The sequence below is a fragment of the Pelodiscus sinensis genome, chromosome 13 (assembly GCF_052426305.1).
Source record: "Pelodiscus sinensis isolate ZL-2025 chromosome 13, ASM5242630v1, whole genome shotgun sequence".
Lineage (NCBI taxonomy): Eukaryota > Metazoa > Chordata > Testudines > Trionychidae > Pelodiscus > Pelodiscus sinensis.
Window position 1 is genome coordinate 23871156 of NC_143064.1, and position 15695 is coordinate 23886850.

Below are 15695 nucleotides of genomic sequence, written 5' to 3' on the forward strand. Positions count from 1 at the left end.
TGACCATCAGTTATTTGCACCGTGGGGTCCAGGAAGTGGACCTCCCATGTAGACTGGTCCAAGTGGACCTCCCGTGTAGTGGACCACCCTATACCAAAAACCTACCAACAGCTATGCCTATCTTCATGCATCCAGCTTCCATCCTGGACACATCACACGATCCATTTTCTACAGCCAAGCACTGAGGTACAATTGCATTTGCTCCAACCCCTCAGACAGAGACCAACACCTACAAGATCTTCACCAAGCATTCTTGAAACTACCATACCCACACGAGGAAGTAAGGAAACAGATTAATAGAGCCAGATGTGTACAGTTCAGTGGGATTTAAAAGCACCTCTGTGACTTAGGTCTTTTTTTTTTTAATGTTACCCTTTGATTTTACAGAAGTGAATAACAGAAATGGAACTGTGAATGAGGGACATCTGAATTTTAATATATTAGATCATGCTACTTCTCTTTATACTATATTAGAAGACTTACCTGCCAGCCCAGGCCTTCAAAGTGACTTGATTGCCCTATGAAATTCCATGCATTGTAGCTGAATTATAAACTTAAATCATCATTTTCTTTTTCTCGCTTCTGTTCATGAGGAAAATTTTGGCAGTATGCTAAAATAACTGAACACCATATAAAAAAAAAAAAACAGGCTTGCACTGCCACTGCAACACAGAACACACTGTACTGGCAATGTCTGGGAGCAGCAAAGGTCTGGACCAGGCTGACTGACTCAAACTGCACTCCTCAGACCTGGCATGTGGCCCTTACTTCCTGTCTCCCTATTTGGAAGCACCAGATGTAACTGAAGTGGTAGGAATCTATGCTACCGTGTTGAAGTCCCAGGATTCAAACTAGGGATGTTAAAATTTGGTTAATTGACTAGTCAAGTAGTGGATGGAATTTCCATCAACTACTTGACTAGTTGATAGGCACTTGTACATTTCAAAGGAGGAATGCGGAACTCAGCATACAGCCCGGTGCCAGCAGGTAGTCCCGCTGACTCCAGGCTGCACACGGGTGCGTTTTGAAATGCACAAGAGTCGCCAGAACTCGGGATCAGCTGGGGACTGCCCAGCTGACCCTGGTTCTGTGGGGCATTTCAGCAGAACCCGGGATCAGCTGACCCTGGTTCTTTGGGGCATTTCAGCAGAACCTGGGAAATGCCAAGACGGTGTTTTAAAGGGGCAGCACTGTGCAGCGGCTGCCCCTTTGAAATGCTGCCTCCGTGCATTTCAAAGGGGCAGCTGTGGAGCCCAGGGTCAGCTGGGGAGTCCCCAGATGATCCTGGGCACCACGTGGCATTTCTCCATAACCTGGGCTCAGCAAGGGAGTCCCCATCTGACCCCAGGTTATGGGGAAATTCCGCGTGGAATCTGGAGTCAACTGATGAGTCCCCATCTAACCACGGCCTCTATAGCCCTTTGGACATTTTAAAGGGGCAGCATCACTGCACAGCTGATCTGCAGATCAGCTGTGCAGCGCTGCCGCTTTGAAATACTCTCCCCCGCTGCCTCTATCTCATAGAGGCAGAAAGGGGCGGGGCATTGACTAGTCAACAGACTATCCGATAAGCATTTGCTTATTGGATCGTTGACTAGTCTTTAACATCTCTAATTCAAACCTTGATAATGCATAAGGAGGAGACGTATGCAGTTTTGTGTATCTTGTTTCTACCTTTGTTTAAACATTTAGGAAATGACGTTCAATGTATTAAACATATTTAGGTTGCAAATTCAAGCATTCATAGATTTGGAAATACTACTTGGAGTTGCTCATGCAATTTATATGCCCCCTTGTACATATGTAATTAATATTATTTTTTCAACTGGAATGATTCTCATTCTGTGCAGAGATTGAACACAACAAAGGGACAGAATTAATGTTTCATACGTAACTTTAAACGTGGCATTTAGTCACTTTCAGATGCTTGATTTTTGCAATTTAACTGTTCTATTGTAGGTTTGTTTTTTTAAAAAAAAAACTTTTTTTAAAAGAAAGGTCTAATAGAGTAAAATTCAGAAGTTACTGATACCCAGTTCCATCTCTGTCACTGTCTCTCCATGACTTTGAGCAGGTGAATTAACCTCGCTACTCAGTTTTCCTACCTGCGAAGTGGGGATAGTAATATTTACCTACGTCAAAGAGGTGTTGTGGGTTAATGCTTTGCACGGTACTTCGAAGTACTTGTAAAGCTCTGTGTCATTATTATGATACTTGCCAAATTGATCACATTCCTGTGTACTGCAGTGATTTTAAGCACTTTATTGAAAGCGCAGTTCTGCTTTAAAAGTTGCCTTTTAAAAATGCATTTTCTTACCCATTAAGGAAAGGTATGTATAGCTAAAAATAAATCGGATGACAGTTAGATGTGCTAATCGGACATAAGTAAATTGCAATTCATGAATTTAATTTATGGTGTAGTTAAACAATGGCCATTGAGACTTGTAACCTGTTTATGATTATTTTACTTCTATTATACCTCTGTAAAAAGAGACTTTTTTAATGACATGTTGGGATTCATTCTGTGTCTTTCAGTGATTTCTGTAACACATTTGCTCAGTTTACAAGTAAGGGTGACTTTTCTAATTGCCAACCCTGCAAACGCCACCTGTGTTCTGAATGTCAAGCTTGAATCTTTCCTTCTTATGCATCACCACCAATAGTTAAGGTTGTACAGGCTGATGTAGAACCTCGATTATAACTGTCTATTGTCTTGGTACCCTGGTTATGCCTGTTTTCACCATAGTAGGCTTCCAAAGCTGTAGATTAACAGGTTTGATTTTGCACATAAAACAATAAAATGTACTTCACTCTCTATTAAATCTTGTCTAAATGCAAAATTTGCACTGGTGTCACGGGTCTACCCTTACTGCACTCTGCAGCTTAAATGTAGCAGAAGTTGGCTGTGCCCAGCTCCTACTACATTTAAACTGCAGAGCTGCACCTTATTGACTGATTGTGTACTCCATACAAACTGTATCAATTACACGATTAGTCAGTTACCCACTTCTTAATATCCTTAGTTTAATTACACTTTTTTTTTTAAGTAGACCTTAGTTAAATCTACCAAGCTTTATGTGTCTAACAAGATCTTGGCAAGGTCAACAGAATTAAGGTTTAATTGAAAGCATTAAAACATACCTTTGTCTCTAAGGCTAAGTCAACATTGGCTCTTCACAGCACTGTAACTTTCTGGCTCAGGGATGTGCAAAACACCTCTTTTTCCCTGAATGCAGTAAGTTACAGTGCCAGTGTGATCCAGGCTTCAGGACTCTTGTGGAGGTGGTTTACATAGAAAGCTGGGAGATCTTTCTCTCAGCACTCCTGCAGTGGCCATACTTTCAGTTTAAAGCGCTGCTGGGGTTGTGCTTTCTACTTTTAAGTGTAGACAAACCCAAGATCAGCAGGTAGTATGCGCCATGTGTGCAGGAAGCAGGTCTGTTGAACAGGAAGGTGCCATTTGAAGGTGCCATTTTTACAAAGTCATTATTCATAGTAGATATAGACTTGAAGGATTTAAAGACCTCTTTCTAGAAATCTTAAACAGTTTCTGCTGTGAGGTATTTTGAAGTATAACTGTTAAGTCAATTCCTTCTGATGCCAGCTTCAGGGGCAAGGTATTGTTCTTGAGACATAATCTCCATTCCTCTTGGTGGTAGCATTGTGCTACTAGATCTTCAGTTCTATTCTGATTGTCATGTTAATTCAGAATTTAAGGTTTTTGTTCATGATTTTAAGTACATGATTCCTGAAGTTGCTATATAACTGATATTTATTTTTCACACAGACTTTCCAGAGGTGGCCACTGATAGATAAGAGAACATGTTGGCATGGTCATGCAGGTGGAGGACTCCACACAGATCCAAAGCAAGGGGTAAAAGCTTAATTAAACAATATTACTCCAAACTCTTTTGTTCAGGATGCTGTGTAAATCAAAAGTATGTCCAGCCTTTCCAAACACTTAACAATTGAAAACGGTAACTGTTTCCCACAGATGGCTACTTACATTAGTTTTTAGACTAATGTCTAATAAATACTGTTAGTTGTGAACCTTGGATTAGTAGATCTTAAAATCAATTACCATTGCTGGGTAATTTACCTGCTTTATTTTCCTACAAATTCTCTGGCTTTCTATAAAAGTTACCAAAGTGTCACAGATGTTGACTTGAAATTAGCCTCAGGTATTTCAGATTTTTCATGGCAGATATGTTCCATTGTACCTTAGTATGTCCTTTTATTCCTGCTTGTCAGTGGCATTTCTAGGACTTGATATTTGATGTAGAAGAAATTTGCTGGTGGATACAAGTCACTGCATCACTCTACCAGCACTGACTGCAGCAATAAAAAAATATGCTTGTTAGCTTATGAATTTGTTTTAAGTTAATATGTGTCACAGGCAGCCTTAATTCTTACTTTCAAATGTTTTCCATTGCACCTTTGAATATTCATTTAATGTAGATTCTTTGTGTATAATTTGTTTGTTTTTTGAGTCAGATTGCTTCTTCCTCTATGCTGTCAGGGTGCAAAGGGGCTGAGAGTCATCACTGACAGAAGAGTCAGGTCCCTGCTCTTAGTTCCAGGCCCATCCCGTGCTGGAGCAGCCTTTATAGGGAAAGTCTATTTTCACTCCTTGGGTATGTCTACACTACAAAGTTAATTCGAACTAATGGACGTTAGTTTGAATTAACTTTGATAGGCGCTACACAAGCGCTCCGCTAGTTCAAACTTAATTCGAACTAGTGGAGCGCTTAGTTTAAACTAGGTAAACCTCATTCTACGAGGACTAACGCCTAGTTTGAACTTACTAGTTCGAATTAAGGGGTGTGTAGCCCCTTAATTTGAACTAGTGGGAGGCTAGCCCTTCCCAGCTTTCCCTGGTGGCCACTCTGACCAACACCAGGGAAACTCTACTGCCCCCCTCCCGGCCCCGGACCCCTTAAAGGGGCACGGGCTGGCTACGATGCCCGTGCCAGGTGCAAGCCTGCCAGCACCCAGCCAGCAGACCTTGCAACTGGCACGGCTCGAGCCAGCCACCCGATGCCCCCCCAGTCCCCTCTTCCTGGGACCAGGCTGGCGGCTCCCGGGAGCTTGCCCGGGACCGCAAGAGGCGGGCACTCGCCTGGTCTAGTGCGGACATCGTGGACCTCGTCCATGACCTCCGCACTAGGCACAGGAAAGTGGCCGTCTAGGGCAGGAGAGCTGCCAGCCTGGCCACCCAGGAGCAGGTGTGCATGAAAATCAAGGTGGTCCACTGAGACCCCCGACCCTGAGCTTACAATGGCCGTACTGGGTCAGACCAAAGGTCCATCTAGCCCAGTAGCCTGTCTGCCAACAGCGGCCAACCCTAGGGACTCTGGAGGGGATGGACCGAAGACAGTGACCAAGCCATTTGTCTCGTGCCATCCCTCTCCAGCCTTCCACAAGCTTTGGGCAGGGACACCACTCCCACCCCCTGGCTAATACCACTCCATGGACCCAACCTCCATCACTTTATCTCACTTCTCTTTAAACTCTGTTCTAGTTCTAGCCTTCACAGCCTCCTGCAGCATGGAGTTCCACATGTTGACTCTTTGCTTTGTGAAGAACAACTTTCTGTTACTAGTTTGAAGCCTGCTACCCATTCCTTTCCTTTGGTGTCCTCTAGTCCTTCTATTATGGGAACTAATGAAGAACTTTTCTTGCTGCACCCTCTCCACCCCACTCATTCTTTTATAGACCTCTATCATATCCCCCCTCCATGTCCTCTTTTCTAAGCTGAAAAGTCCCAGTCTGTTTAGCCTCTCTTCATATGGGACCTGTTCCAAACCCCTGATCATTTTAGTTGCCCTCCCCTCTCTCACCCTCTCTCTTCCCCTCTCCCACCTCCTTTTCCCAGTCTCCCCCAGTTTTGTTCAATAAAGAGAGATTCTATTTTTGAACACAATTGTCTTTTATTTTGTACATCAGGAAGGGGGGCTAGGGAAGGGTAAGTGGAAGGAGGTGAGGGAGGAATGGGGTACGAGCCCCCGATGGGGAGGACTGGGCTGGCTCTGCGGGGTTCTGGGGGTGGAAGCTCTCCTGCAGCCCCCCAATTGCCCCTCTCACCAGATGGCAGCCTGCGGCAAGTGCAGCCGGTCTGATGGCTGAGTGCTGTGAGTTGCCCAGTGTGGGTACTTCGGGCAATCCAAGCCAGGACTGCTTTGCAATCGGGGCACCCCTGAGAACTGTCTGTCCGGGGTGGAGGTCGGATCCCTTTAAGCACAGCCCTCGGCTAGCCTGAGACAGCAGCTCCATGCTCTAAGTCCTCATCTGATGCCCTGCCAGCACTGCTTCCGGCCATCCTTAACCCCGGTTCAGGGTCCACTCTGTGTGGACATGCTAGTTCGAATTAGCAAAACGCTAATTCGAACTAGTTTTTTAGTCTGGATGCGTTAGTTCGTGAACTAAGTTAGTTCGAATTAGCGCTGTGGTGTAGACATACCCCTTTAGACCTAGGCTAGAGCAGGCTCAGTTACTGTGAGAAGCCATGGCTTATGCCCAGTCTGATCAGCACCAGAGATTTAGAGAGACTCAAGCACACTTAATCAGAATGGACTCTTGAGAAATTGTCTCTACAGAGCATGTGCACCATGTAGAATGGGAGGTAGGAGCTAGGGTGCCAAAGGCAGGCTGTGGTTGGGAAACACTTACCTGGGCAGCTCCTGACCAGCAGGTCCCTTGAGGAGGCTCCTTGCCTGCTCTCTTTCCTCCCCCCCTCCCCATTCCCTCCTCTCACGTCACTCAGAACTGCTGGCTGTAGGGTCTATGTGCATCTCTGAATGCTGCAAGCCCGAAAACCAGCCAGTGGGAACTGTGAGGTTGTGCGGGGGGTGGGGGGCAGCGTGCAAAGCCTCTCTCGCTCTCCCTGGGGTTCATAGCTTTGAGTGGTATGTGGGGGCACGGCAGGCGGGGAGCCTGCCCAGGGACCCTCTGGGACAGGGGCTGGATCCAGCAGTTTGGTGGATCAGATTTGACCCACAGGCCATATTTTGCTTGCCTCTGCCTTATGGGGTGGCACTGGCAGTCCGTCCTGTAACAATAAGCATGTTGACATATCTGTGGCAGGCATCTAAATGTTTTAATACCACCTTCAAGACTAAATAACACTTTAAAAACTTGCTGCACATTCTGTTCCTCTGCTTTCCCTAGCTAATGTATTACAGCTAAGCTGCAACTGTAGGGGAAAATTCTGGGCAGGAGGGGTGTGTGTGACAGGGATGAGGATAGAGGTCTGAGCATGAAGGAGATGGTGTGCGCTTACCTGGCTCTGTGCCCACCGCCGTGCCCAAGCATCCCGCCCAGGCCCCACCTCCTCCACTGCTCCCTTTGGCCAGGGCTGCAATCAATAGGAGCAGCAGTGAAAGCCTCCAGTCAAGCAGTTTCCTGTGCTGCCCTTCCCCCAGCCTGGAGGAGGGGCAGCAGCAGTGCCTGGAGCCACTTCCTGACTCCGCAAGCCAGATCCAGCCCTCCCTCCCCACAGTGGGAAGCCGGCACTTGCGCTCCAACCTAATGGGGCAGGGATGTTGGCTGGAACGCCAATGCAGGCTCCCCGCTGCAGAGCTCCCGTGCCTGACAGTCAGTTCTTGGTCCACACTTTGAGAACAGCTACTCTGATCATTTAGACTTCAAACACTAGGTCATTGAGTCAGTGCTAATAGTGCAACATGTTTTGGTACACAATCTCATAGAATGCCCAGCTAAGGGAAAACGTATACAAGCCTTTATAGGTCACCTTTAACAGACTTAATTAAAAAAAATCTTAACCCTGTGACTTATATATCTTTTACATTCAGATTCATGTTTCTATACATCTGTAATTGTATCTATGTTCATTTTATGTTGAACTTTGATATAATGCATATTTTGTGCATCCTTTGATGTTTTTTTCTTGATCCTTTTTGCAAGACTGTGCAAATCACTTGCTGCCTTCTCACTCTATTCTGAATAAACTGTTTTGGTTTTGAAACCATTGAAAGCCCTCAAAGATCCAAATTGAATTCCTTGTTTGCAACCTTTATATTTCCTTCTCATTTTTTCCTCTCTAATAGCTTTCCTGTACAAAGTCTGGCTAGCCAGTAGCAACATATAATTAGAACCACTCCAATCACTGTAGTAGTTTCATATTAACGTGGCACCAGTTTGTTTCTTCCAACCCATTAATGGTGCTCTGTTTGAGGTACAAGGCTATTTATGCATATCCTTTGCTACTAAGGGTTGTATTCTTGCATATACTGCTGTCAATATCACCTCTCTTCTTAGTAGCTAGGGGTAAGCGGATTTGTTGTTTTACATCCTCTGCTTACTTATGAATTGTCAATATAGCCACTTGTTAAAAGCTAAATGAAGGATACTTAGAATTTATATTGCTCAGGTGCTGTATGTACAGTCAGCAGTTGCCATTGTATCTTATTAACTTGTTGCTATTGAAGATGAGACTTTGAAACATAAAGGAAGATGGATTTTTCTGTTAAATTATAGGCTTAAGTTTGATAAGTTTTCCCCAGTTGCTGTAGCAGCCTTTTCTCTTAACAAAACATCACCCTACCTTTTCCCTCTAATTCAAATTTTGTTTTCCCAGTGAATTTTAAATCTAATTTATGTCTTTCTCCTGAAATTGATGGAATGGGGAATACATAAACTCCACTGTGGGAAATACAGAATTATATTATAAAATCCATACTATATTATAAAATTCATCTATTTTCATGGAGCTTTCTATTTAGTAAAAAATCCTCCACAAAAGGGCAAACTTTTTCCAACAAACCGCCTGAAATGGAAAGATTAACACACACAGGGTGCTGCGTAATTTAGTTTACTTGCTAGTTGCTGGCTTCCTTTTAGCTTTAGATAACCTTTCTGTCTTTGAAGATTACCCTTAGGTGTCCAGTGATGAAGAAGGAATTGTTGGTTGTCAGTGCAGTACTGTGTATTATATTTGAATCTGAACCAAGGCTCACATTTTTATGATTTTGTACAGCATGTAAACTGCTTTGGAATTCAAGGGGAAAAGAGCCCCCTGTTTTATCCACTAAACTATCTCACTGTAAAAACCTCTTGGCTATTTTCAAAAAGATTTATTCTGTCATCTGAATGTTGGGTTTGTCCTTGGTATAAAGAGGGGCTTCAGCATGAGAATGGGAGGATATAAAATTAAAAGACCAGCAAAAATTTACAGTACAATTTAAACTGTATTCCTGTATAGCCAACTGACTTCATAATGCATGATTACTCAACTTCGGAGACCATTCTGTTAAATGAAATAGTAACATTTTGCCCAAAATTAATCCAACTAGAATGATTTTGGAGGGTTTCTTATGTTTTGCTTGTTTTTTTGCTCTTAGTCACAACTTCACTGTGTACCTGTTGAAAGAATCCCAGTGTGCACTGTAGAATATCCTAAAAAAGAATAAGTGCTTTTTTAGGTAAAGTAAGAGTCCTTGTTGCTCTTCTGTAAAGAGGAATAAGTGACATGATGTTTGTTAAATGATTAAGTACTTGAAACATTTCAGTTTATGGTAATTCAACTAAATTACATTAGTTTAGCATTGTTTTTGTTTAAAACTGAATTTACCAAACTTCTTTTCACTGCAGTCCCCTTTTGACAACAAAAATTACAACCCAATCCCAATATGGGGTACCAAAGCCTGAGCCCACTCAAGCCCCTCCACCTACAACAAGGGGTCTTAACTTGAGTCCTGCAACACAGGGTTGAAACCCTTGGGTCTTTGCTTCAGACCCATGCAGTGGGGCTCAGGCTTGAGCCTGGGGGGGTCCCAGAAAGTATCTGAGCCCTGGTTTCCGAACTCCTGACCTATAGTTTGAGAACCACTGGTTTAAAATATGAATGTAAAAAAAAAATTGAACTTTTATCAGAAATATTAAATGTCAGGTAAATTTGAATTCCTGTATGCTCAGAAACTGAATCTTAGAAACCTGTATTTGTTTTTATATATCTAATGATGCTCTTAACTTGCATGTTTTTTATAATCCATACAAGCCTCTTTTGCTTTGTTTTATTCCTTTTGCCTCATCCCACTCCTGATCTTGTTTTCTCTTTCAAGCTGTCCCAGGTGCAGGGGACCACCTCCCAGGAAATATGTGCCAAGTAGGATGTTAGGGATCGTGTAATTGAGTAGTTGTATAACTGCATGAAATCTTAGCTGTTACATGACTTAGCTGTTAGTCTCCAGAGGTGGAGCTGTCAGCCAGTGTGCTCCTGGCTCCACTCCCAGGGAGCACCCTGCCTCTGATAAAGGTGGAAGTCAGTACACAAGGGGAGCCAGTTTAAAAATCAGTTCCTCCTGCAGACTGGCTGCCTGCCAGCAGCGAGGGGTAGTAGCAGCCCCTGTCCATGGTGGGTCTGAGCTCCCCACAGACAGAGGCTGCTCCTCAGCAGCCTTTGCTGTGGAGCAGTCTCTGGCTGCAGGAAGCTCCCCTCCACTGCGGACAAGGACTGCTGCTACAGAACAGCCTCTGTCTGCAGCGGGCCCCTCAGCCTCTGTCCACTGATAGAGGCAGCAGCGTGGGGAGAGGCGGGGGCGGCACTGGAGAGCTGGTGCTGGGGGGAAACCGGCTTTTAAGCTCCCGCTACCTCTGTGTGGGGGGCAGCTTCCCACACGTATCAGCTCCAGCTTGCCCCTCTCACCCTCCACGCTGCTACCTCTCTATCAGAGGCAGCAGCATGGGAGGTGGAGGGGCAGGTGGATCCGGTGCTCCTGGGGAGCCTGCTTAAAGCCACTCTCTCACTCCCACTCTCTCACCCCTCCCCGGGAGCAAGCGGGGGAATGTATGTAGTAGACAAGATTAACCGATAAGCCCAGGTTTATCATTAATTGTGTAGTCATCTACACAATGACATCCGTAGTGCCGAGTTCCTCGCTTCATTCAAAAGTCTTTGAAAAATCCACTTGTTCTATTAAGCATTGGAGCAATTATTAACTATCACTCTTCTTTTTATGGTTTATGGAAATGCACCTAAATTACATTGTATGTACCTGTTCCTGTAGTCACACTTAAAGTCTTTGGTGCATGTGCCAATTCAGCACACTTCTCTTAGTGTACTAGGCCCTTATAAGTTTCTGGTGCTATTTAAATTAGCTTCTAGACCAGAAGTGGGCAAACTACAGGCCACAGCTAACCCATCAGTGCAGTTAATTTGGCCTTTTAGATTATCAATCCACTGGTGCAATGGGGCTAAGGTAGGCTCTCCCGCTAGCCAGGCCCCATGCTGCTCCCGGAAGCTGCCAGCACATCCCTGCATCCCCTGGGCACGAGGTACAGTGGGCCCCAGGTACTGTCCCTAATGCTCCTGTTTGTAGTCAGTGGAAAGTGCAGTGTCAGTAGATGAGGGCTGCATGCAAAGCCGCATTCTTCACTTTGGAACTGCTGGACGTCCCAGCCAGTCCTAGTAGCGTCATGGGGCCAGGTTGTGGTGGGAGGAGCCTGCCTTACCCTTGCTGTGCTCCTGCCCACGAGCCATCCAAGGTAAGTTGTGCCCAGCTGGAGCCCACAACTCATACCTTTCCTGACCTCTTCCTGGATCCCAACTCCAGCCCTACATTCATGGCCCGTCATACATTTTCCCTACCCAGGTGTGGTCCTCAGGCTGAAAAAGATTGCCCACCTCTGCCTAGACTATGGAAAATATTTAATACTTCACATGCTGTCATACCCTCAGATATTTAAGTGAAAAATTGTTGGATTTTTTTCATTATTAGATAAAATGATAGGGGATATACAGATACACATTTGATATTTCTGCCACTGAGTACTATCAAAATTATTGTATAATTATTATATAACATCAAATTAATAAATAGTGTGCGCATTTTATTCGATCAGTAACCTTATTCTCCCCCGGGTTAACTAAACAAGTAGGCAGCAAGCTGGAGGTGATTTACCAGGTTTAGCCACTGGTGGGGGTCACCAAACACTTTGGTTACCTGGTAGAGGCAGCAGTGCAGGGGTCAGTGGAGGCAGCAGATTTGGGAGGGGAAATGTGATTAATCAACTATTCTTTTACATCTCCATTATGAACCGCAAAATGACACAAATGTAATGCCATTTAGAAAAACATTCTGACTTTTCTAGAGCAAACAAAAATTGTCTCAGCAAGGGGTGCAATAGTTGTATGTCACAAGAGTAAAAATGCATCTTCTTGGATTGCAGTTTAAATCTACTAGGAGCTGGGTTGCCTGTGCACCTGCCTCTTACTACACTTAAACTGCAGATCCACAGCGGGGATAGTGCCTTCCCTTATCAACTAATCAATTAATCAAATATCGACTAATCATGTACACAATTTACCCAATTAACCACCTCTTAACATCCTTAGTTCATATATCTCAAAATATTTGAGTACAGAAATAACTTTCTTCCTATATCCTATATACAATATTTTTAGGTTAAATCACAATTCTATCATGTCCTCAATAATGCTGGGTTTTAGCACTGGTATTTATATTTTTACTCTCTAGGTGAAGGATTCAAGACTGGAAGAGAATTTGGGGGGGAGGTTAAGACTGATGTTAAACAGTAAGCCATTTTAGGTGAAATAACTGTCTTGTGAACCTATAGATTGTAGTTCTTTTTTCTCAGTACTGTGTCTGCCATCCAGTTTTCATAGTTTTGTAGATTTTAATACCTTCAGGACAACTTTTTAAAGGAAAAATATGTAATTTCCTGATGTGTTTGAAATTCCTGAATAGTTTTTTCCAGTGTTTTGACTAAAACTCGCCTTGATTAGCAAATGTAACTTTTCTCCTCTGTTTCTTTTGCTACTTTACTTCTGATATTGATTAAATGGTGCATTTTAAAGTATATTTCTGTATCTTTTTTTAATACTATATATGTGTTTTTTCTCAATAGTTGAAAGAGATAGATGCTGGGAAGATTATCAGGGCAATGTTAACTTATGTATGGCCCAAAGACAGACCAGACCTGCGAGCCAGAGTTGCCATCTCTCTGGGATTTTTGGCAGGTGCAAAGGTAAGAAATGTTAGTTTGCTTAATTATGATGGCTGTTGCTGTAGCTCAGTTCACCCAAGGAGCATTAATGCTGCTGTTACTTTTGCAAGTAAACCTACACTTTAGTATTTGTCATACAACACACAGGTGTATGTAGCATAAATCATAGGTATACAGTTTTGGTATGTTGAGGTGCTTACTCTATACAGATAAATAGAATTGGATCAGGGAGGAATTAGTTGAGATCCAACAGAGGATTTGTATTGATCAGATTAATTGATTCCATTATTTGCTCACAACTTAATCAGTTAAATTATGAGGAAGGGTTTGTAAGTGCAAGAAGGGGAAAGGAGTGAAGGAGTGTGGGGAGACAGAGGAAGAGGGAGCTGAGGAAGGTGAGGCGGCAAGGAAGAGAACCAAGGCGTGATACATGATTGGTGGATTGAAACAGATGGGTTGAGTTGGGTGAGTACAAGCCTTTCAGAGGCAGGGAGCTGGCATAGCACTTGATGGTCACAAAATGTAGCATTGGATAGGGCAATTTAGTCATTTTGAATGGACTTCATAAAGAACATGGAATTTCCTTTGAATCTTTACAAGTTTGGCCTTGGGCTAATTACATGAAAATGCAAAGGATAGGAGGATGGAACTAGAGCATTCCTGTGGCTTACAGCTACAAAAGGAAAGCACTGTAGGCATCACCACCACTATAAACTTGTTATACATACATTTAAGAGAAGTAGTGGCATCCCTGTGTCCATAGGCAGCTCCTCCTAAACTGGATGGAAGGACACTTGCAGACCCACTTCTTTCATGTTAGTTTAACATCTGTGCCAGGGAAGATAATGGAGCAAGTAATTAAGGAAATCATCTGTAAACACTTGGAAAGTAGCAAGGTGTTAGGGAACAGCCAGCATGGATTTGTAAAGAACAAATCATGTCAAACCAATCTGATAGCTTTCTTTAACAGGATAACGAGTCTTGTGGATAAGGGAAAAGTGGTGGATGTGGTATACCTAGACTTTAGTAAAGCGTTTGATACGGTCTCACATGGTATTCTTATCAATAAACTAGGTAAATACGACTTAGATGGGGCTACTATAAGGTGGGTGCATAACTGGCTGGATAGCTGTACTCAGAGAGTAGTTATTAATGGTTCACAATCCTGCTGGAAAGGCATAACAAGTGGGGTTCCACAGGGATCTGTTTTGGGACTGGATCTGTTCAATATCTTCGATTTAGATATTGATATAGAAAGTACGCTTATTAAGTTTGCAGATGAAACCAAGCTGGGAGGGGTTGCGACTAATCTGGAGGATAGGGTCATAATTCAAAACGACCTGGACAAATTGGAGAAATGGTCTGAGGTAAACAGGATGAAGTTTAATAAAGACAAATGCAAAGTGCTCCACTTAGGAAGGAACGCTCAGTTTCATGCATGCAGAATGGGAAGCGACAGTCTGGGAAGGAGTATGGCAAAAAGGAATCTAGGGGTTATAGTGGACCAACCACAAGTTGAATATGAGTCAGCAATGTGATGCTGTTGCAAAGAAAGCAAACATGATTCTGGGATGCATTAACAGGTGTGTTGTGAGCAAGACACGAGAAGTCATTCTTCTGCTCTTCTCTGCGCTGGTTAGGCCTCAGTTGGAGTATTGTGTTCAGTTTTGGGCACCTCATTTCAAGAAAGATGTGGAGAAATTGGAGAGGGTCCAGATAAGAGCAACAAGAATGATTAAAGGTCTAGAGAACATGACCTATGAGGGAAGGCTGAAGGAATTGGGTTTGTTTAGTTTAGAAAAGAGAAGATTGAGGGGGGACATGATAGCAGTTTTCAGGTATCTAAAAGGGTATCATAAGGAGGGAGAAAACTTGTTCATCTTAGCCTCTGAGGATAGAACAAGAAGCAATGGGTTTAAACTGCAGCAAAGGAGGTTTGGGTTGGACGTTAGGAAAAAGTTCCTAACTGTCAGGGTAGTCAAACACTGGAATAAATTACCCAGGGAGGTTGTGGAATCTCCATCTGTGGAGATATTTAAGAGTAGGTTAGATAAATGTCTATCAGGGATGGTCTAGACAGTATTTGGTCCTGCCATGAGGGCAGGGGACTGGACTCGATGAGCTCTTCAGGTCCCTTCCAGTCCTAGTATTCTATGATTCTATGTTTGGCTGTGAGTGTCCATGGAACAGAAGATCTGCCTGGGGTGGTAAGATTCTGCTGCAGCTCCTAAAGGCAGACACTGTTGATTTTGCTTTAGTTTGTATTAGACTACGCATATTGCTGTGTTCTTGCTGATCCTAGAACTATCCATTATAAAAATTAGATTAAAAGAAAACACGCAGGCCTATTACAAGACAAAGGTAGTGATTTCACCTTTATTTTATTTCTGTTTTTGAAAGAATTTTGTGGTAGACCACAGTAAATTTGTGTTGATCCACTTTTGAGAGGAGCATCCGCACAATAAATATCCAGATTGTTGGAGGGTACAGTCCTAAGTTGGCAGTAGTTTTTGTAGAAATAAAGCCCAGGAACACATGTTTAATGCTCTCCGTACACAGATTCTATTGCCTTAGAAAAAATATAAATCTCCTGTGACTGCTAAGTGTTGGGGAGCAAATTCTAATCTTTTCAGTGAAACTAGTGGCTCTAACTAGCTACCTCCCGACTGTGGGCAATTATTTATCTCACACGAGGCTAAAATTAGGCTGCA

The 15695-nt window shown here is 43.4% G+C and overlaps 1 protein-coding gene across 1 annotated transcript in view; it reads left to right on the plus strand.

Annotated features, from left to right (window-relative positions):
• ABCB7 (ATP binding cassette subfamily B member 7) overlaps positions 1-15695 on the plus strand; it is an 84020-nt gene that overhangs the window by 31116 nt on the left and 37209 nt on the right. The window contains exons 3-4 of the mRNA XM_075940890.2: positions 3788-3874; positions 12886-13005. Coding sequence (XP_075797005.1) covers positions 3788-3874; positions 12886-13005 — 207 coding nt within the window. The remainder of the gene's footprint in view (positions 1-3787; positions 3875-12885; positions 13006-15695) is intronic.